The sequence below is a fragment of the Salminus brasiliensis genome, chromosome 16 (genome assembly GCF_030463535.1).
Source record: "Salminus brasiliensis chromosome 16, fSalBra1.hap2, whole genome shotgun sequence".
In the NCBI taxonomy this organism is placed as follows: Eukaryota; Metazoa; Chordata; class Actinopteri; order Characiformes; family Bryconidae; genus Salminus; species Salminus brasiliensis.
In genome coordinates this window covers 29,795,774-29,819,020 of record NC_132893.1, presented here as the reverse complement: position 1 = coordinate 29,819,020, position 23,247 = coordinate 29,795,774, and the positions used below count along the sequence as shown (strand labels likewise).

Genomic DNA, 23,247 nt, shown 5'->3' with positions numbered 1-23,247 from the left:
ATTTTACCCTGTAGTTTGCTACAAATTAGATTTACAGATGATTAGATCTGCAGTCTTGCTTTTATAGAAGATCTAAGCATTTTAAAAAGTTGATAACCATGAATCCCACAATACAGCACAAACACTGAAATGCTGATCTCCAAACTTGTAATATTATTGGTTGCAACCGTAACCAACATTTAGTTCTGCTTAAAATGCAGAAGCTGTATTTCAATGTTGAATTGAAATCATATTCACGAAATCTCTATTTATTTATTTATGTTGAAAACTGGTTGTGTTTAGATCATGTGATGATACCACATCGACATTGTGTCACATCGACACATCGATTGTGTGCCTGAGGGAGTGAAGTGATGTCCAAAAAGTAGATGGAAGTGGGCCATCTTCTGGTGCTTTTACACCTACTGTGGTTGGTCCGGGCCAAAATAGCAGGCGTGAAAGCTGCCTCAGACCGTGGTCAGACCAAAAAGAGGTGGTCTCTGCCTAGATCACCTCTGAACACTTCCACAGACAACTCCCAATGACCGAATAGTCTCACTAAAGGTGCAGCACGCTCCAGTCATCTCGATAGTTTGGTGTAAGGTGGTCAGGATAGTAGGATAACCCCAGACCACTGATTTCAGGACAAGAGAGACAAGACAAGAAACAAAACAGAGGTCAAGCATTCTTGGGTCCAGAAAAATAGTGAAAATGCCCTAAATATTTAGAGCCTTCTAGTGTGTGTGGTTCGATTTATTCGGAAGGCTTGGAGTTTTAAATCAATAACAGGAAGTTGAGGCAGGCTTTCATTACCCATTAATGACAAAACAAAAAGAAGGGTTACAGAAAATAGCTTATTTTCTGACCTTCTACAAACCAATCAACGTCAAGTATAAGGAGATGCAGCCCATGTAGGTGATGACCGGTCGCAGGTATAACAGGCCAAGTTCTTTAGAGCTCCGCTAAACTGCAATGTGAAACCCAAGCTAACTGGATCAAATGTTACAAAAACTTTTGGACCTTTGGCCAGGCTATAGTAAGTTGCTAGCTAACCTCCCCATTATGATTTTTTGAGTCAATGGTATCTCAAACAACATAACATGACAAAACAATTTCATACAGCGTGGTCTGACTGAACTGACCATTTCTTTTTATTTTAAGTGTTCTCAAATGTTTCTTCTTCACAATACAGAGCATTTAGTCCCCGCTGTACAATGCTATAAAAAGGTCACAGGAACAGCACACAAACATACAAAATAGTTTAACAAACTCCCCCCTCTACCCCCCCCCCCCCCCCAATACATTTCCTACCCTGGCATTATGACCCACCATAGCAAAACTGATTCAGTCAAATGTATACAATCTTATTTACACAGGACCATTTGATCAAAGTGCTTGAGGAATCCTGATGAATCGTTTTAGACAGGGTTATGTACAGTGTTTTACAAAGGTTTCAACAGCACTCCTCTTACAGAACTTAGAGATCCTCCACTAGAACCGACACACAAGAAGCTTTAGAAGAATGTGCTTCTGGAGGTAAATGTTCCTAAAGAAAACCCAAAAGAAAGAAAACTCTCATGACTCCTAAAAAATATGCATTTCGTTTAAATACACGCTCGCACACACACCCATTAAGTGTCCAAAAGAACTGACTGTGTCTGGGTTCTGAGTTTCTTTCCGGGCTCTCGGCGCCTCAGAGGCTGTTGAGTTGCTGGATCAAATTGGGGGCCGTGATAGGGGTAGAACCAGGCCAAAAGACCAGATCCTGGATTCAGTAATGCTTTGGGCACATTTTCTGTGAGCAGGAAGTCCATATCCATAGTCTTGTTTCACACAAAAGGACGCACACCACCCCCGAGAAATACAACTGCAAAATGCACTTCGGAAGGCATCTGACCGTCAAGTCTGCTGGAACAGCAGCGGTTGGCAAAAAGGTCCCAAGTGGACAGTTCATGAACGGGAGCAGTGTACAGGCCTGGTTATGACAAGTCATCCTCTGTGTTTACCACTGAAATCTGGAAAGAGACAGACAGACAGACAGACCGACCAATTAAAACTTATCCTTAGGACTAAAAATGTGAAAAAGTCTTTTTACTACTACGAAAATGTCCATGACAGCAATAAAATGTATAAGAATATACATATTCACTCTAATTGTGATACCCAGGCGTAGGGCATGCAAGTCATAACTGTTTCAGGACCGTTTTAGAAAGTATAAAACAAGGGGGGCATCAACTCTATCTGCAGGTTTCTATTCCAACCAAGCAGAAGCAAACCTCAAAACTAAATCAAGTACTGGAGGACAGAGGACTGAGACCAGTGGATTAAACAAGTGCGTCTCTGTTCAAATGGAATAAAAATCTGCAGTAAAAATTGACTTGTGCCTCATCCACATGCACGCCCATATTTTTACAAACTGAGATACTACCCCCTCCCTGTAGTTTTGATCATTTCTCCGTCCACAAAGAAGAGAAGGGAAGGAAGAAATCCCAAATCACACACTACTCCCTACATAGTGCACAACACTAGTCAGGAAATGATGGATTCTAAATCTAAACACTGCATTATAGATAGAAGAGTAATCGAGCAGTATTAACATTTACTCATATGTGGAAATCTGAAATCCAGATCCTGCTTTTCGCCGTCACCGTTGGCTTGCTCACTGGGGGTCTTAGATCTTTCATGTCTTATGTGATTTTTCATCTGCTGCATCAGTTTTATGCCTTGTATTAGTTCACTATATAGGGAGTCAGTAGGTATTTGAGATTCAGACAGAAACATGCATGTGTTGTGACGTCAGTGTTCATTAAGCTCCATTTTCCCTGTTCCACTGTCCCTGACAGTCCTCAAAAATGACCACCTTGAAGAACATTTTCAGTGACTAAAAGTAGCATTTTTATGAGGCCAAAGCGCAGACAAATAATATTTTTTTATATACTTTTAAAACACAGAAAACCACTGTTGTACAAGACCTCGAGCAACAAACTGACAACTAGAAAACCAGAACGTCAAAAAACAAAAAGGATTTGTCCTTTCAGTGTAAACAGCATTCAATAAGGACCAAAGGATACTCACTGCAGGATACGTGTGACCAACAGAGGCAGAGTGTCGGCTGATGTCTATGTTCAGGTCCTCTTCTGTAGTTTTGAGGTACACTGGATTGTCAAAGTTCATGCTCTTTTTATTCTTCAGCTGCCAGTTCCGCCACATCAAGTAACCTCCCGCTGCAGCCATGGCCAGCAGCACTACAGGACAGAAGAACATTTAATCAGACCATCAGTTCATAACAGTTATTAAAAATGTTCTCTATTCAATTTAACTAATTCACACTGTTTGTCACTAATTTGCTTTCCCTTAAACGTTATGATCGGTGTCCTTTAATACTGTTCTGATCATTGCCTAATCTGACCACTGGGGGCACTGTTGGAAAATGTGGGAAACTCGTGCAGTCATGTGAGCGCTTATCCTCTTCTGAACGGGTCCTTGACTTGGTCAGCTTGTTGTGTACCAAGGAGTAGATAAGAGATGAAACTACACAGTTCCTCACCTTGAGCGAAGAGGGCAACAGGAGAAGCGCCAGAAGCATAAATGTGCTAATCCAGTTTGTCTGAGGCCTGTCAGCCACTTTTGAGATAGTTTACCATTCGTTTAACATTTAACAAGTCAGCCTTATTCACGAAGAAGAGGTTTCTTCTCAAACTCCACTTACGTTTTCACAGATTCTGACCTTGATCAGTGTTCTTATTTGGAATGTGTTCAATTTCTGAGAAAAATGTGATCCATCATTAGAGCACCTTTTGGTTAGGATTTAAAAAAAATAAAATTTAACAATATTGGTGGACAAGAGCACAACTCTGCACCAATAAAAGTAAAAAAGTATTTATATACATTTTAAACCCAATAAACTAAGTTTTCCAAAGCAATATTTTTCTTTCTTTCTTTCTTTTTATATAGAAGGTTGATATTTAAAAAAACCCTAATGTCTTTGACCAAATTGTTTGTGTACATAGCAAAAAAAACAAACAACCCCCCCCCCCCCCCAAACCCACTTTTATCTTTTATAAACATTAATGTTCAGAAAGCTACGCACCCGGAAAAAAACCCAATGTGAACAAATGCGTTGTGCTAACTTTCGCCACACAAGGAGAAGACACGGCTGTGGTTCACAGAAACACTGTGCAGCACTAATACATCCACCAAGTCCGGAGTAGCAGCCGACTTTCTAAAGGAAACTATTACTGCTGCAGAGTTGGTGTGAACTCCGTTAGCTCTATACTATAAGGGAGCTGTTGAGTACAGCCAGGGTTAATACAGAGTATAAATTATTCCCAGTCACAATGAGGTACAGCAAAGCTGACATTTAATGTGGCTTTGTTTACTTTGAGGAATAAGCTTGAGCTTCAGTGAGATAAAGAAGACTTAATACTTATGTTATTTACATGTTTTGCTTCTCTGCCAATTCAGTTAAGGGCATTTCACCTCCAAATATGCTACAAATTCTTCTCCAAACTACTTACGAGTCAATCCTGTAACCTGTAAAATTACAGAACCTAGAAAACTGAAAGACTAAAAGTATAATACAGCTAAGCAATCAATTCATGCAGAAAACATTGAAATACTGGAAAACTGAAGAGAAAGAATGTGTTATATAAATCTGTTTGGTTATTGAGTGGAATCCAGTTTGTAGCCCTGTGCAGGTGGATCAATCCCTTCCGAGTGGGAAAGCTACATAGATTCATAAGACCCAACCTGACAAATACAAAAACCTAGCTAACAGGCAGAAGAAAAAGGATACTCACACACTGGCAAAATTGCCCAGGCAGCAGCTGACCCTTTTGCGGACTTCACCTCATGTATGGAGGTGCTGATATTTCCTTCTAGAGGGTAGAGAGACAAATAATACATAGGTTAGCCTGGAAAACATTGGAACACAGAGACCACATACACACAACAGAGGTTTGGCTAGTTCACCCAAAACAGGGACAGTCTATGTCAGAATGCCCAGCTAATCTTCGAGAAGTTTAGGAAAGTTAGGGCGTAAATGAATGGACGTTCCAGTTAAAAGCAGGCGCTACATGGTGAGACAGAACAGAGGCGATGGAGTCCATGCAGAAAAATCAAAATCAGAGCAGCACATGAGCATCTGACACACAGCCAGTTTCCTTATAGCCAAGAATTTCACAATCTTCTACTGTTAGTTAAACTGAGCATTTTTGAGACTGAAGAGTTCACCCTGATTAGTGGTGTTAGGAGTGTTTACAGGCAGCACTGCACGATGTGGTGAAGCTTACCAATGAGCTTTGCCTGGGGGGCAACCTTAGGTTTTGGAGTGGCTTTGACTGAAAAATATAATTATTCAAATCATTTAAGACTCATTATCTCATTTTGTCACTATGGACAAAAGTATTGGGACACATGCTCAGACATGGTTTCTTCTGAGAGTCCATCCTGCCTTTCTGTCCAGGAAAAGCTTTATTAGATTTCAGAGTAGCACTGCTGTGAGGATTTGACTGTTGGAGGATTACCACCCCACCTCCCCAACTCCCACCAAAAGTATTGGATGGGGCACAATCATTCCACTGCTCCACAGCTCAATAGCTGGGGGCTTTATACCCCTCTAGCCTGGAATTAGGCATGGTGCCAATAGGTTTTTTAGGCAATGTTTATTTGCTCCACGTGGTCCTAGTCTATTTGCAATACTTCTCTACAAGGACTAGAACATTGCTGCACATCTGTGTCAGCAAAAGCGACGGAATGCATTCATTAGAAAGGGTGTCCACAAATATTTGGACATATAGTGTACAAGCCATTAGGCTGAAAACCTAGTCTGTAGCAGTTATTGTCGTCTGCAGGTACTATGTTAGCGGTCAGCTGCTGCAATGATTCTTCATGGCCTGGATGAACTAGGTTATAGTGCAGCTGCTCCAGATACCCAACAGGTCTATTTTTTGCAGTGACCACTGGTGCAACTGTCCCTTCATTAATCAGGACATTAAACAGACGAGTTGGGGCATTTTAAGCTAAGCTATCATTATCAGGACCCACATACACACCCCCACTACAGCAAGTCCAACAGACTCTATAAACTCCTTAATGTCACTAGAAAGAATCAGCTTCTTAGAGGTCACTGAAGTTCCTGTAGACAGTTGCACAAGCAAACATGGTCCCAGCATGTGCTAGACAATTGCACTGAAGTCTGTAAAGCCATGAGGGGCTATAAAAGCTATGGTTCCCAAGCACATGCAGTCTGAAGGCTAGCAGTGGTGGCCTGCATTACCTTGGGGATGTGTGGAGTGTATGAGCAGCCGCCCTTCATCTTGTGGGGCGTCTGTAGAAGTCACTGTTACAAGAGAGCACAGTGATAACACCATGGCCAAAACTTCTCATACGGCTACACATTTTAAAAATGTAATGCAATTTTTAATGCATACAAACACCTGAGATACAGGCAGAACTGAAGCAGCAATCATAAAGCAAAAGAAGCTGTAATGTGGCTTAAAGAGCAAGAAGCACTCTGACCTAAACTGAAAGCTAAAATTCAGTCAGAAGTTTATATTACTAGGCTTTGCCTAGTTAGAAAGCCTGAACCAGAGTGACATATGGAAGATTTTAAATATGAAGAATTCACAGCAGATGCCATCACACACACAGGTGTTCCTCAATATTTACAATAATAAAAAAATTCTTAATATAACATAAGTGCCAAAGGACTTTGAGTAAGAATATATGTCTGCACGAAAACCTAATAAAAGGTATGCTCTTCAACTAGCTGTTCACCACTGTGCGCGTTTGCTTACTGAGTCACTAAATCACGCTTACCCAGCCTTGGCACAGCGGTAACATGTTTAGATGTTATTTTATTGAGTTATTACTGCTTATTATTAAAAAAACTGCTCCTGCAGGCTTCATGTAGCCAGGCTGCATGTAGTGCTACCACTGTTCATGTGCATCCCTGCATGTAAAGCACTCTAATGGCTGCCCTGTATCGTTACAGCCTTTCCAATGCAGTAAACAAGTTGAACTACATCTGATGACTCTGTTGAGAATTGGCTACAGGATTCCAGTCAATGTCAACCTGAAAGGTTGTACACAGGGGATGGAGAGGCACTCCCTGCCCAATAACCCTCCGCTTGACCGATGCCACTGTAGATGAATAATAATAATCAATGTTTTTTCTTCACCGGTCAGTGGTGCTAATGTTATGACTGATCAGTGTAAATTACCACAAGAGAATATAGGTCCAAACTCTGCAATGGTAATTTCTAAAAGAGCTGGAATTACAATAATTCTGCAAATAATAAGCATATCTAAATTTAATAAAGTTGTTCAAGCTGAATATTGAGATATGTACATATCGATATTGAGAGTCATTTGAAAAACCCCAAAATAAGCTCACAAAACCTAAAAATTTTAAGAGTTTACAGGCCACTTGACACTAGTTTCTAAATAAGCTGTTACATGGCTGTAGTCCGAGCAATGGCTCATGTGGTGTATGATGAACAAAACAAAAACCAACACAGGAAAACCCACAGAAAATGGGGAGGATACAGAAAACAAGGGGTCACAAATAAGTGAGTGACGGACTGATTGCGTATCTCAATTTAAGCAATACATCTTAACATTCCCAAAAACTACTGTTCACACGAGAACAAGCAAGGAGATCGCCTCCATGCTAGCTCCAAGATGAGCCTTTCTACAAGTCTGAGTTTGTTCAAATTTGAGACAAAAACACAGATTTCAGTTTGTCGATTCCATTGGTTGTAGCTGCAAAAAGCAGGCCGCTTCACCAAGGAAGCCATGGAGAATTCAGACCATTCAGGAGTTTCAGTTCTTTATCTTCATCTAATGAAAGCATCCATGTCCAGGAAAACACTTTACTGCTCTCGCATTCTTCACAGAGGCAATTAGAGAGCTCTCCTGCTGGCTCCCCATTGCCATCAATGTATTTTATAAAGAAAAACCTGTTATTTTTGTTTAGGTTTAAGAGCCATAAATGTATTCATGCATTGATGGTTGTCCCTAAAAGGCCCCCCTTTTTAGGTTCCTACGAGTTCCCTTTAGTGTTGTGCTCACGCTTTGGTCGTTTCAATGCAAAGCACCATCTGTATATTACTCAACATGGCTTGCTCGATCTGTGAAAAGAGTATTGAGCACAAGACAGCCTCTGCATGGCTTAAAAAGGAGCTGAGGGGTCAGGCGGAGAAGGGGACAACGGAGGCAGTCAGGGCCACAGCAGAACTGTCAGGCTGCACAAGCGCGACATTTCAAACTGCCCCACACAAAGCGGTGAGAGAGAGTGTGTGTGTGTGTGTGTGTGTGTGTGTGTGCGTAACCCTTACTTGGTGAGAATTTTTTTTTTTATTTAAAGGGTAAATGGCTTATCCAGGCCTATCCTACTTTTGTGATGATGTATTGTATAAATATATATATCTATATTTTTGAAACTGATGCATGTTAACTTACAGTAGTTGTAAGTTAACATGCATCATGCATTACTTGTAGTTACATAAATCAATCATGTAAAAAGCAATCTAAAATGGTAAAACAGCAATAACTTCCACATGTTAAAGACAAGAGCAAAGGGGTAGAGGAGCCAGTGCCAGATACTTGCCTGGTCTGCAGCGCAGGCCATCTGAGGAGAGCTCCTGGCCTTTTGGACACACACAGGTGTACTTGGGGGAGTGTTTGTTGATTTGAGGTGCTGGGAGACACATGTATGAGCAGCCGCCGTTGTCTACCTTCTCGTTACACCAGTTAGTCCCTAAAGAGAAGCAAACGCAAAGCTGTTGCACATTGCAGCATTCCAACAGTGACTAAATGAGTCCTCCAACCAACCAGTGTTTCTTTAGTATTATTATTCAGATTATAATATACATTATATTAAGCAGTTAATACAATATATTAAGGGGTTTAAAATATGGGACATCACAATACATACTACTATACTCTCAAAAATGCAGGTGCTTAATGCGGTTCTTTGAGCGATGCCATAGAGGAACCACTGTTGGTTACATAAAATCACCACATTTGTTTTATAGATGAAAGTGTGATCATACCCACTTACCTTCCATTATTTGATTTAAGTTAATTCAGCAAACTGAATTTTGTGAAGCTTTAGAAAATTAGGGCTGTAGACTTGGACAACATATACTGTGCTTCAACTGGTTCTCACCAAGACCCACTTGGTTCCATGCAGAATGTTTGTTTACAGAACCTTCACTTGATGTAAAAGTTTACCCTTACAACTTACACACAGTAGTTGTGTTGATGCCATAGACGAAGCATGTGTAGTTCCATAAAAAAAACATTTGTAAAGACACGTGTGAAGTGTATAAACTCAGATATTAATACATTTAATTCAGTTAGCTGACTTAACGTAAGTTAAATAATGTATGACGGTTCCACATCAATTATTAACACAAATTAAATGAGAGGATTAAGAATGTACACAAAGTAATTCTTGTGCTGATGAAACATATTTAATTCAGCCTTTTTAAGTTCCACACACATCTGGAAATTAAAATAAATAAATAAATCCCACAAAACAAACTTAGACTCCCCCCCCCCCCCCCTCTGTTTTGGGAAATATTTCCATCCACACAGAGACAAAAACTTTCTCTCACTGTTTGCAACCTTCCTCATGGTCATTACTGAACTGAACATGCTACCCACAATGCCACTGGACTCACCAGACAGCTGGATGAGCTCGTGGTAGACAATAATGTCCTGCGGTTCATTCAGGTTGTTGGCCAGCATGGTCACATCTGATCCTGTGAACTTGTTTGCCCCATAGATGGCCTCACTCTCGCCATCTGTCCAGAACACTCGATCCTGTCCAAAAAAAAAAAAAAAGAAGCAGAAGGTGGGAGTTAAAAAGGCCCATAGCAACCAATACAGTCCCCATAACCAGAACCACTAAGGCATATTCTTAAACATTTCTAAACACATTTCTTGTTTAGCTCATGGTTTTACCCACCCAGTGAATGAGTGCTTTTGAATCTGGCAGTTGTTCTTTACATTCTTTATAACATTTAATGATGAAAGGACCTAGAGAAACGTGGCAAAACTTCGAACTAAATCTTTTATAATGACTGAACCCCGAGCCACTGAAAATTAAGAATGATATTCAAGGTTTTTGACAAGGTTTTTCTGAAAGCCACGACTTGGTGGCCCTGCGTTCTCATACACTCCAACACACCCACACACAGATACACAAAAGAAAGAGTCCATATGGAAACACTCAGACCAGGGTCACAATATGCTCCCCCCAAAAAGCTTGAATGGAGCTTTCAAACATGCAAGAGAGCCACTGCTGTAGTCAGATCAGAAGCTCCTGTTTTTAAGGCTAAATCTGAGTCATTTGGCTAATAACTAAAGATTAGTTGGCCAGAGCCAGATAAGGAAGCTCTGGCCAGTTTAAAGCGCTACAGAACTGCTTTAGCCAGTCAGCCTAGATTATATTACAGGACATGGGTAAATCTATAGCAGCAGATTCTCCTACCTCAAACACAGTGAGAGCGGAGGGGTGGGCCAGGTAATCCTGGGACTGCAGAACTTTTCTCCTGTTATCTCCATTCAGATCAACACTACAGAGTGTGTGTAGCTTGGAGTCCACCCAGTAGAGTCTGCTTTTGATCAGATCTGGTGGAGATAGTTTAGATCAGCACCATTTCCACACCAAGCAACCATAAGAAAAAGTAGCTGCTATGGATAACTAACTCACCAAGTGTGATTCCATTGGGCCACTGAATGTCCGTCTCAACCAGGACTTGCCTGTCTATTCCGTTCATACCAGACTTCTCAATTTTGGCTGGCTCACCCCAATCGGACCAGTAAAGGAACCTTGAATGGATTCAAACACCACATGTCAATTTAGTTGAGTACTCAGTTCAGCTCAGCATTTCGCAATGCTATTTTTTTTTTTTAGATATTCATTCAGAATATAAATACCCCGACAGTGGATCCACCGCGATGGAAGCTGGCTCTTTCAGGTTGCGGTCAAACAGAACTTTCTGCTTTGTGCCGTTGAAATTTGCCACTGCTATCGTCTTGCTGCCCAAGTCCGACCAGTATATGTTCTTGTAGATCCAATCCACTGCTATTCCCACAGGCATTTGAATGTTATCAATCACTTTGGTGTGGCTGCCTACGTCCTCACGTCTGTCCAGGACTGTGCTGTAGAACACAAATCCACATGCAACATCAAGCGTGAGCAAAATCTATGCATTTTAATCCACTGAATCACTGCATGTCTGCTACAGCAACCAGCCTGCCTTGGCCCACAACTGCCGGCTAAATGCCCACAGAGCCAGCCGTGTACCTGAAGATGGCTTTCTGTCCCAGGTCTGCCCAGAAGATCTTCTGCTGAGTGAAATCTGCGTCCAGAGCCACAGTGTTCCGCAGCTGTTCCACTATCTGCGTGTACTCGCGCCGCTCCAGCCCCAGCTTTCGGATGTCCCGCCGGTTAGTGAAGATCAGGCACGGCTCTTTGCCTACAGAGCGAGAGACAGAGCTTCATCTTCGTATGCTACATGGACAAAAGTATTGGGACACTTGTTCATTCAATGTTCGTTCTGAAATCAATCCTACTTTTCTTGGAGTAACTGAGCCTACGGTCCAGGGAAGGCAACGTCTACTAGACACCATCATTCCAGAGAACACAGCTCCACTGCTCCACAGCTCAATACTGGGGGCTTTATACTCCTCTATATAGGCCGATTGGAACACAGAAAATTAGCCTGAGAGCCCTATTCTTTTGGCGATACTTCTCTACAGGGAGTAGACAAGCTGTGTGTGCGTCAGGAATTGGTGCAACCTAAAGTAGCTAAATGTGTTCATTAGATGGGGTGTCCAAAAACATTTGGACGTATAGTATATGATGGTATAAGGAGTTACCAGGTTTCTGGTTTTGGGGGTGGTGTGTACGATAAGAATCACACTAAAGGCTGCTGAATGAGTTACAAGCCAGGTCACGAGGTGCTTTGCTTTTCCAAAAACACTGAAAACTCTGGTTCAAAGCCAAAAGCCTTCAGGTTTGACATGCCAAGGAAACTCCCACACTGAATCCAGCGCGACCTTGAGATCAGCTCAACAGTGTTCAGCCACACCTACCTACTGCTTTACACACTCCTGTGTTGGCGTCCATCAGATAGCCGCTGTGACACTCGCACTTGTAGCCTCCTTTCAGGTTGATGCAGATCTGACTGCAGATGCCAGGGTTTAAACACTCGTTGATATCTGCAGGGCAGGTGGAAGAGAACAAGCAGCTGAAGAACACTGTACAGCGATAGCATGAATGGCTTTAAAAAAAAAAAATAAAAAAATAATAATATATATATATATATACACACACACACACACACACACATATATATATATCTGGTTTCAAAAGCATGCAGCTTTATTTCATGCTAGAGAAACCTGGACGTGGCGATGTGAGCTTTCTCAAATGAGAAAGTACTGCAACGAAACCATGAGAAACAAAAACCTCCCAAACCCATTTTCAGCTTCACTGACAGACAGACCTAAACCCGTTTTCCCAATCATTAGTCCACCTAACTTTTACGCTCACTCACACACACGCACACATATACATACACACACACCTCCACAGGTTTTGCGATCGATGAGCTGGAGCCCTGGGGTGCAGTCGCACTCGTAGCCGATCACCATGTCGCGGCAGATATGCGAGCAGCCGCCGTTGTTGAGCAGGCACTCATTCACATCTGAAATGAAAAGCAGGCAGGTGTCTCACGCGAGCAGAATATCAATACCAGCACCTGGCAGGAGGCGATCCACAGAACAGGAAACGCACTGATCAATATTCTAGAGGTGGGTGACGGGGGAGAAACAGGCCGACTGGAGAAACAGAACTATGTCCTTGAACTGCTCCACAATAATGAGTCATACAGCGAGTCAATATTCGTGTCCCACTGCTCACTCCTGCGACCACACGGTCACAATGACAAACGCAAGAATGGATGAATTCCTAAAGCAGGAGTAATCAGTTCGGGTGCTTGGAGTCAGTGTTCAGCTCTATTTGGTGATATTCGTGTTTCTTGGGTATGTTTGAGCACAAAAGTCATGTTTAAAGGAAAATCATGACAGAGCTGAGATTGGGCCTCCTGGACCTCAATTAAGGTCTCAAATCTGTAAAATACAGGCTTTAGTAAGAGGGAACAAAGGGTTCCTCTGGTGACTGTATTCTTAGGCTGAACCCACAGAGAAACCTTGGAGTAAGAGGTCCTCCCTAAAAAAGGAGGAGTAATCATTTCTGGTGCTGGGAGTCAGTATCTATTTGGAGTGGGAAGAATACAGGAACATAAACAAAAACCCTTCATTGGTGTTTGTGTTCAAACGCATCTGCTAAATCAGGCCATTAACAGAGGTGTTGAAAAAGTGGCGTTGAAAAAGTGGCGTTTAAGCACAGAAATCACAAAAAAGAGCCAGACTCTGGTCATCTAGGACTGGAATTTAAACTCTTATAATCCTCCTAACAACCATTGGTCACTGGCTTCCCCCAATTTCAATATACCTGGAGAAAGGTACTAGAGAATTGGTCACAGTAACAGAAACCAGATCTCTTGAATATGAAAGAGCCTGAAATTTACCACGCAAAAAGTTCGGGAACACACTGCCTGTAGCATGAGACCTTGTTTTATGGTAGCTCTGAGAGACAAAAGCATTCCTTTCAGGGTGAGATGCTCCAACAGGCCATTGTAAAGCACAGGAATAACCAAAGAAGATTTGATATATTTAATATTTGATCTTGCATTTTACCATCAAGATTATATTTAAAAGTCTGAAGACTGTAGATTCACTGATTGATTTGAGTCACAGAAAAGAAGAAGCTGCTTTTGAATTGAATATACTGCATTGGGGACCCCAGGTTCCCATCACCATCAAAAAGTAAAGACAGTTGGAGTCAGGTTTTGGCAATTTAGGAAAAAATGGTTTCAAATTCCCTTAAAAAGTCGCACAAACAAGTTTTGCAGCTGGACAGCATTACTCCCACAGTTACTTCTGCCATGACTGGTTATCCTGTAAAGGCTAAACCCAGGCACAGAACTTTACATTAATGGAAGCAATGTGTCTTTTGCCTTCTATTCACCTATAGAGGGGTGTGCACATGACCTCACAGGCACATGGCAAATTTAGCAACATGCGAAGTTTGATTAAAAGGGAAAGCAAGTAAACCCCATGAAGGTCTACTTTGTGCTCTCATAAGGTTTTATCCTCTAAACAGTTGTGATTTGCACCTCAGTTAACTGGATGAACTAAAAGGGGGTGTGCTGATGCGGAAGCATCGGTGCATACCCTCGATTCTTTATACGCCCTGTATTTGTACACCGTGCCTTAGACTACAAATCTAGGACCAGATTTCTGCTTTCTCAGAGTTCCTCTTTGTGCTCAGTTATCACATTCCAGCAAATCAGAAAATGATCCAGAAACCAGAAACCTGTAACTCACTGCATTCTTTGATTGGTTCATCGCTCCAGTCAGGGCAGTCCCGGGCCTTGTTACACACTTTGTTCATCTCGATACACTCTCCACTCCGACACTTGAACTTGTTGGGGCTGTTGCACTGAGTCACTATACAAAAAAGGTAGAAAACAAATATATAAAAAATTACAATAATGCCATTACATTACACACATTAAAACGCCCTAGAATGTACTAATCTTGGCACAGTTGAATGAGAGTTCAGTACAGCTGTGAGTATCAAAAAAAAGTGAGAAAAATCACCCAGCCCAGTAGCGAAAGCACTACCAAAGCAGGAGAAGCAGCAAAACATGATCACGACATGAACACAAGAATATGGCGTTGTTCATTCTGGGGAGCAGCTCATCAACTCCATTTTGGCAGTTTGTGGAAAAACTGGATGCTACATGAACCAGACCTCGTGACCACAGAAGGTGAGCTCAAACTCCCAAAAGCTGGGCTGAGCTGAAAACTGGGATCCACAGTATACTAAAGGCAAAATCTATCAAAAGCTAGCTTTTACCATCTCCTTTCACCGTAAGACTTGAGAAAGCCAAAAAGATAACCGGCTACAATCGCTTCAGCTTGCTAAAAGCACATAGCGCCGAGAGGCCACAACTAGACAACAGCACTATACAGCATGTATAGTAATTAATCTAACAGAATAGCCCGTTTTTATTACGGTGTTAAAACTATGCTCACAAAAGCCACATGACATAGCATAACTGGGAAACTGGCCAATAAAAGCTAAGCTCATCGTCATTTTTTTGCACCATGTGCTGCTGGCCCCCCACAGAAGGGGCAACAGCAGAGGGTTGGTAAATGAAATCAGAGCCTTTTCACCCCAACCAAAGTCACATACCTACACTACATATTTATACATCAAAGAACAACTTTGAGAAAATGTGTTTACTGAGTATTTTTATTTATTTATTTTTTGACACCTTTCAATAAAATCATGAGACAAAACTCACTATAGGCCACATGCCAAGGCTACTATACTATACCACGCCACCATTTCAGGGACGGAATCCTGAAAGCCTATGGGTATTTGAACAATTTCCATTAGCACTCTTCTGAAATAACCTGATTGAACTGCGTAGAGTACGGATTTGACCCAATTCCATTCCACATCTGACGCAGATACATCATCGAGCCACACTAATCGCTGCAAAATGCTGCAGGTAGAGCATTCAGAGAGTGGAAAGGACCTGTGCTTCATCAGACTCACAGTTTTTGCAGTTGACTTCATCCGTGCCGTCGGTGCAGTCTCGGATGCCGTTGCACTGCCGGCTGCCATGGATACAGCTGCCGTCGTCACACTTGAACTGGTCAGGCCGGCAGGAGCGAGCAGCTGGAGAGGAGAACGGAAAAACAAAGACCCGGGAATGACCTTACAGGCCAAAACACGCCAGAGAGCTGACCTCTTACAGCACGCCCCACACACAGATGTAATTCCTTATCCTCTTGGCAGGCCACAATTAAGCCACTGTCTTGGCACCTAGCCAAAAGCTGAATTGCCACAGGCTGCATTGTAGGGTTGGCCTTTTTGGGCTAGCTCATTCACTTTATGTTCCATACAAGAGCCATCAGATATTCCTTATTTCACACTCTAAGTGCTACTTAGGAGTCTGAATCAGTCTGCTTTACAACACTGGTTTCCTGGTAAATAATGGGTTTAAATGTAGGAGTAGCAGTGGACTAATTCATATTGCTGGCCATTATTATTCGCTAATAAATAGGACAGTTGAATCAGCAGTCCAATAATGCAATTATGGATGCTGGCACTTGTAGAGCTGAACTCCAAGGCTGCCAAGTGTCAGTGGTGTGAAAGGTTTTCATGGTTTCAGCAAAGAACAGCGAAACCGTTCAGCAAATGACTTCTAATCCAATTAGACATCTGAAAAAGAACCGTTTCTGCGACTATAACGCCTTTATGAGTTTTGACCGTGCCTTCAGCATATGATAAAATTGGAGGAGGCTGTATGAGAGGGGGAAAGAATTCTGGGCTGATAACTTTGTTGACTTCTGCTTTGAGCTGGAAGGCCAGAACCCACCCCCACCTCAGATAAGTGGCGCTACAACAGAGATATGGATATGAGGCAGAGATATAAGGATGTGACGGGGTGGTGGTGGTGGATTGCGAAGACTTTTGGGCATGTTTCTCCACCTGAAATTTAGCCATTTCATAAACACATCTCCATTTCAACAATTCAAGAGAAAAGCCACTCACGGCAGTTCTTCTCGTCGCTGCCATCTTTGCAGTCAGCATCTCCATCACAGCGCCACTTGCGGTGGATGCACTCTCCAGACCCGCACTGGATTTCACTGACCGAACACTTAGCCGGCGGCGTGGGGTTACGCCCACAGCGCTGCAGCGACTCGTCAGATTGGTCCGGACAGTCCACGTCGTCGTCGCACACCCAGCTTGCCGGAATACAAGTGGCATTGCCACACTGGAACTCGCTGGGGCCGCAGGAGGAGGGGGCGCAGTCCTGTTCGTCACTGCCATCGCCACAGTCGTCCTCGCTGTTGCATACAAAGTTCCGTGAGATGCAGCGACCACTGGTGCAGGTGAACTCCAAAAGAGCGCAGGTGATGTTACCTAAACGGGAAGCGAGAGAGAGAGAGAAGTGAGATTCTGAGCGACATTTGGCTTTGGTCTCCCAGACTAGGCCTCAGGGAGAGCAAAAGACCCCCAAGCAAAATGAAGAAAGAAATCAGGTGAATTTCACGTACACAAACTTTTGCGAACTTTGGTAAACTCGGACACGCAAATTCACGTCCCCGCACAAAAGACCTCATGCGCTCTATACAGTCTCTGCTCTGTCGGAGACAACATTTAGGAACCTGCTGATTGTTGCAGTTTCATAAAAAGGAGAATACACTCTAAACTCAGATTACAAAATACACCACACAACACAAGCGGGAGGCGGCATGGTACGCATGTTCAGGTGGGGGGGGTCAGACGCTACTTATCTTTTTTTAGTTTTGATAGTGTGTTAGCTGTTTTGTGAAACAGCAAAAATCTAATTGGAAGACTGTTTACACCATAATTTCGGACCCTACCTGCAGCCAAAGCAAATTCGTGAGGCGAAAAGCATCATAAAGTCCCCTGGTTTTTGCATTTCAAGTCATTAGCAAGTGCTCATGCTAAGCTTAAAAAAAAAAAAAAAAAAAAAAACTATATATACACATACCAAAAAAAAAAAAAAAAAAAAAAAAAAAACTATATATACACATACCAAAAAAAAAAAAAAAAAAAAAAAAAAAAGTGGGGCAGTGGTGGCTCAGCGGTTAGAGCGCCAGGATATCGATAACAGGGTTGTGGGTTTGATTCCCGGGCTCGGCAAGCTGCCACTGTTGGGCCCTTGAGCAAGGCCCTTTACCCTCTCTGCACCCTGGGAGCTGGAGTTGGCTGCCCACCGCTCTGGGTGTGTGTGTACTCACTGCCCCTAACACGTGTGTGTGTGTGTGAGTGTGTGTTCACTACCAGATGGGTTAAATGCGGAGGACACATTTTGCTGTACATACATACATACATACATACATACACCATTACACATTTATATGAGCAGGGAAGTTAGTAAACTGCAGGACTCCAGCCCTCAGTTCCCCATCCCTACCTTAGGCAAAAGTTCTCAGAACAAATAAATTGTTTGAAATGCTAAGCTGTAATTACTGGGGGCGTAACAGTTAAACAAAGGAGTGCCTGAAATTATGCCTTATGTTAAATGTTATACTTTCATAATGTGTAAAACTCAAGCTGTGCTGCATAGTGTTCCGTAACCTCTAGCCATAAGCTAATATTAGTCCGGATCTGATTGCATTAAGCAACAAAGCAACAGGAGAGTGAGGTCAGGATGTTGGATGATCATCACACCTCATCCCAAAAATATTGGCTGGAGCATCAGCCATCATTCCAGAGAACCTCACACGTGGCATTAGGCACTGTGTCAACAGAGTCCCGTTCTACTGGCAATACTTCTCTACAGGGACAAGTCAGCAATGGGTGCCACTTAAAGATTCGGACTGCATTAATTAGAAGGGTGTCCACAAACATTTGGACACAGTGTAATTACATTTTATACATTACGGGCCTGCAACAAGACACCGTGGGAGATTTCCCAGACTGCTGAACTGGAATTCTTTATCCGTCTTTCGCAGAAACCCTGTGTCTCTCATGTGGCACCACCTATATAAAGAATGAAGGAGCTTTGTAAAATCTGCAAAACAGGCACAATTTGCTTCCAGTTTTCCCAGCCCAGGGTGACTCACCCTCTGCCACATGCAACAAATGCCCGGACTTGCATCACACGACAAACACCCGAGGGCTAGGCAGCGCAAGCAGTATTTCCACCACAACTGTTATTCGCAGTTCATTCATCGCAGGTGTCATGCAACATCAGGCCTGTGACTCACCACAGTTCATTTCGTCCTCGCCGTTGTCACAGTCATTCTCGCCATCGCACTTCCAGAAGACAGGAATACACTGCGTGGAACCCCCACCGCAGCTGAACTTGTTCATACGGCAAGTTTGAGTGTCTGAGAAAGAAAGAGCAGCAAGTAAGGGCAGGAGCCTTCTTAATGAACTAATGAAAATCAATAAACACAATATGAACACAATAAGGACATTGGTATAGCACGTATAGTACAGTACTAAAGTGCAGTAACAATAGTGTAGAATGTGTAGTACTGCAATACAGTAGACATGGAGGAACAGCACAGTAATGCAATAGTGTAGCATGTATAATGCAGTACAGCATGTATACTATGCAAGTATTAAATGAATAAAACAGTTTATAGTACTATACATGCTACTGTAATATGTAAAGGCAACAGCATACAGTACACAACAGTACAGTATGTACAGTACACATGGAACAATAGTACAATACTACAGCACAGCAGCCAAAGTGTAGTATAGTATGTGGGGCTGCAACTAACAATTATTTTAATAATCAATTATTAAATTATAAAACTCGCTTTGTTCAACTCTTATTTTTCCCAGCGCAGACAAAGCACCGCAGATGACATAAGCGGATATGACAAGGCGAGTAACAAATCGTGCAACACAACGAATCAATAATGAAATTCGTTGCCAACACTTAATCAATTATTATCGAATAGCCCTAATAGTATGTGTAGTAAACTAATATAATATGAATAATAACTAGCAAAACAGTATAGTACATACAGTATTACATTAATTTTAGGACAGTGTAATAGTACTATACATTATAGATTATATACATTATTATATATACATTATACATACAGCACAACAGTATATAGTATGTATAGGGCACTAGTATATTATGAACGACAGAATATACTACAGTATATTCAGTACAGTAGCAATAATACACATTACAGTAGTATGTATAGGACAACAGTATGTGTCTGGTACCGCACTATAGTACAGTTGTGCAACAGTATAGTATGTACAGTATTACAGTACAATATATATTGTACTGTAGACAGTGTCTAGTGTTGTAAGTGTTGTATAAACAGTACAGTATATTTAGTACAGTAGCACAGAATCATAGTACAGTAGCATGTATAACAGTACAGCACCACAACAGTATAGCATGTATAGTACTGCAGTACAGTATACATGGAACAGTATAGTATGTATAGTACAAAACTACAGCACAGCAGCACCATAGTGCATAGTATGTATTGTGCAGAACAGTATACACGGGACAGTATAGTATGAATAGCACAGCACTATAGTACAGTATCAACAGTGATGTGCATCACACAGCAGTACAGTACGTATAGTACAGTAGTAGGACACAGCCAGAGAATAGGTAATTGACAGCTTATAGGTCGGCATGTTAAATCTCCATTTAAGAAGAAACAATGAGCTCAGCCTAAACAAACATGTTCTACAACATATCCAATAAACTACTTCCACAGTGATAAAGTGATGAAGAGGTGCACTGTGGAAATGCTGCCCAACTGTTAAAACACTCCTCACTTCTTGATGAAAGTTACATATTTACACAAAGCTGCAAAGGTTTGCCAAAGGTCACCTTCTCAGGCCTGAGACTGAGTCACAGCCAACAAGAAAAGAAATTCTTCATGAACCCATATAGCAGGCAGAGGACTCCGTGCTCTGCTGTTGTCCAGTTTAAAAAGCATGCTCATCTCCTTTAACCTGCCCAGAGAGTCCCGCAGACGTGCAAGCAGACACACATCCACTGTACATTTCCATTAATTACTGAGTAACTTTCCAACAGCTGCTCAAACAAGAACTGATATGGAGGCTTGTCACACAGAGCTGCATGTACAGCATATAAAAATACTCAGCTGACACAATCAGGTTGTGTGGAATGGGTCACCTCAGTCCAATGACAATGGACCATGCCACACACACTTGAAAGAAGACATCAACGAGAGAACATCTGGTAGTGTTAACGCCAACTTGCATGTTTCTGTCTATCACATGTTCTGGATTATCGGTGAGTGACAGTTTAGTCCAAGTCTAGTTTCCTCTGATCTTTAGTTTCTCAGTAAAGACATTTACTGGGGCTACAGGGTTATGATTGTTAACAAGTATTAGAAGCTCTAACCTATAAATTAGCATTGCAAGGTGGTTCGAGGCAAGAATGTAATGAGTAGGAATGTCCTGATCCAGTTATTTTGGCCCCCGATTGATACTAAGCATCTCTTAATACTAATCAGAGCTTTGTGTTTGTATAATTAATACGTTCAATAAAATCCCTTTATTTTTAGGGTCAGTTTCTATAAGGAGACCTTCTGGACTGACTGGTTTAGTTTAGCAGAGACTTTTCTTAAAATGACTTCGTTTTAATATCTTACAGCAACTGCAAATGTTACACTGCTCTGAATCAGGAGAGAGAAGCTGAATAGCATTAGCGTAGTTAGCAGGATGATCGTCAGCTCACCACAGAACAAACTCGAGTCTGGCTGACGAAGCACACAAACGTTTAGACGATAATGGCTCAGATCGTGCGACTGCTGCTGAAAGGACAGATAGCTGGAGAGAGGCAATCGCTTCCACTTAACTTTTTTTCAGAATGTCTTTCACATCAGGACTTGCCAAATCCTTGACCCCCGCCAAATTTCACCTGCACAGGGTGCAAATACTAGCACCCCCAAAATAAAAATGGCTGTTTATTTGGCAGTAGGGATTCATCAAGTGACCGGTAGCTGGATCTAAAGGACGACTCGCACGCTGGGGATTCCAGAAAGCAGTGGACAGTAACCTGACCTGATGTACTGATTGATCTGCAGCCATCTCCATAAATGACGCAGCTGCTGCACTTGGGTGAAGGGACATCTGCACCGTGACGCATTTGGAAGCGCAGCCTTTAAAATGTGCCGACAGCAGATGAGCGACTCGAGGGAGATGGAGCTATGTAAAAACACAACCTTCTGGAACGCTTTCCTGTCACATTTTTCCGGATGCTCTCTTTCTGTCGCACCCTCAGTCAGTAACTGATGCATAACAAAGAGGGCTTTTGCACACGAGGGATTTCAGCTATTAACTAATGGAATGAACTCCCATTTGCAGAAACCAGCCCCTTACACACGCTGAACCGCCGGCCTTGACAGGATCATCACTGCAGGATTTATTACCAATTCGACAAAACGCCAGAGCGAGTCAACAGGCTGTTTGGACGACTAACGTTGACCATGTTAGACACAGATGTTCGGTAGTTCTGGGGCGGTTTGACGGTTGAATGCAGTTTGTAGTTAGACCAGTCCACATTTTACCATCTCGTAACACCATTAGACACATCACAAACAGCTCAAACGCTTAGCATTGCGTCAATAGCGATGGTAAGCTAGCACACTAACGCTCCAGAAGGAGCACCTGGCAGTTCTGACTGCCGTCTGATTTAAGGTAAACCTGCTCTCTTCTGCTGGTGAACTTGCGATTACGGAGGAGAGGCAGATGTTGTAGGTCGTCAACCAGGGAAGCGTGACGGACACTTCAGCCAGTTTAAAGAATAAAAGTTATTAAATTAAAATACCTAAAAATAATTGAAGAATAAATTATTTAGTTCTGTATTTCACACTAAAAACATCGGATATAGACTTTGGTTGTTAAATACGCATTAAATTAAGCCACTGTTAAAATATAAAGACAGGCCTAATGTTTCTAAAAGGCAATTTATTGGTCAATTTTATTGGCAAAAATAAATGAAATTTTAAAAAAATTCAGGGAAACTGCCAAATTTTTAATACCACCCAGCCTTAATGTTAGGGTAGATTTTATTTTTAATAAATAAAGAATGCATGTGTGTTAAGTAGGTTGTCTGTGTCTTGGATACATTTATTTAAAAAAGCAGCAAGTGTGACAGCAAAACCATCTACTGGAGTTTAAAGAAGAACATTTTTACTTACGGCACAGTTCTGTTCCCTCGTCCGAGCCGTCTTCGCAGTCTGGCTCCCCATCACAGTGCCATCTCTTGGGGATGCACTGGCCATTGCGGCAAACGAAGTCTGTCTCTGCACACGTCTTCCTCACTGCAACAGCAACACTCAGTCAAGACAGGTTGGGGGATTGGGGGGGGTGGTTAGACAGTAACAAGTCTCAAGAGTCTACCGTTGAGCCAGTTTTAAAAAAAGTACAGATTCAGGCAAAAGAGAGGGGGGAAAAAAAAACAAGCTCAGCAGAGATTCTCTCAAGAGTGAAACCCAGATGTCCCAGAATGTGTCCTCTGCACTGACCTCAGCATGGCCCTACAGGACTTTGGAAGAACCTCCAGCTCTTGCCCTTCGAATTGATGTTTGATGCATTATTTCAACCTA

General features: G+C 42.2%; 1 protein-coding gene across 3 annotated transcripts in view; it reads right to left on the bottom strand.

Moving 5' to 3' along the window:
* Positions 1-1,283: 1,283 nt before the first annotated feature.
* The window catches only part of vldlr (very low density lipoprotein receptor), a 31,357-nt gene continuing 9,393 nt past the window's right edge, over positions 1,284-23,247 (bottom strand). Inside the window, exons 3-20 of one of the 3 annotated variants that reach the window (XM_072658077.1) lie at positions 22,840-22,962; positions 18,883-19,005; positions 16,694-17,065; positions 15,692-15,814; positions 14,449-14,571; positions 12,585-12,704; positions 12,091-12,216; positions 11,300-11,471; positions 10,930-11,154; positions 10,703-10,821; positions 10,481-10,620; positions 9,669-9,810; positions 8,591-8,740; positions 6,257-6,319; positions 5,271-5,318; positions 4,779-4,856; positions 3,055-3,224; positions 1,284-1,994 (exon numbers count right to left, since the gene is read on the bottom strand). In XM_072658077.1, the coding sequence (XP_072514178.1) occupies positions 1,959-1,994; positions 3,055-3,224; positions 4,779-4,856; positions 5,271-5,318; positions 6,257-6,319; positions 8,591-8,740; positions 9,669-9,810; positions 10,481-10,620; positions 10,703-10,821; positions 10,930-11,154; positions 11,300-11,471; positions 12,091-12,216; positions 12,585-12,704; positions 14,449-14,571; positions 15,692-15,814; positions 16,694-17,065; positions 18,883-19,005; positions 22,840-22,962 (2,453 nt within the window). In that variant the 3' untranslated portion in view covers positions 1,284-1,958. The remainder of the gene's footprint in view (positions 1,995-3,054; positions 3,225-4,778; positions 4,857-5,270; positions 5,319-6,256; positions 6,320-8,590; positions 8,741-9,668; positions 9,811-10,480; positions 10,621-10,702; positions 10,822-10,929; positions 11,155-11,299; positions 11,472-12,090; positions 12,217-12,584; positions 12,705-14,448; positions 14,572-15,691; positions 15,815-16,693; positions 17,066-18,882; positions 19,006-22,839; positions 22,963-23,247) is intronic. The other 2 variants (XM_072658075.1, XM_072658076.1) reach the window with 2 other exon arrangements.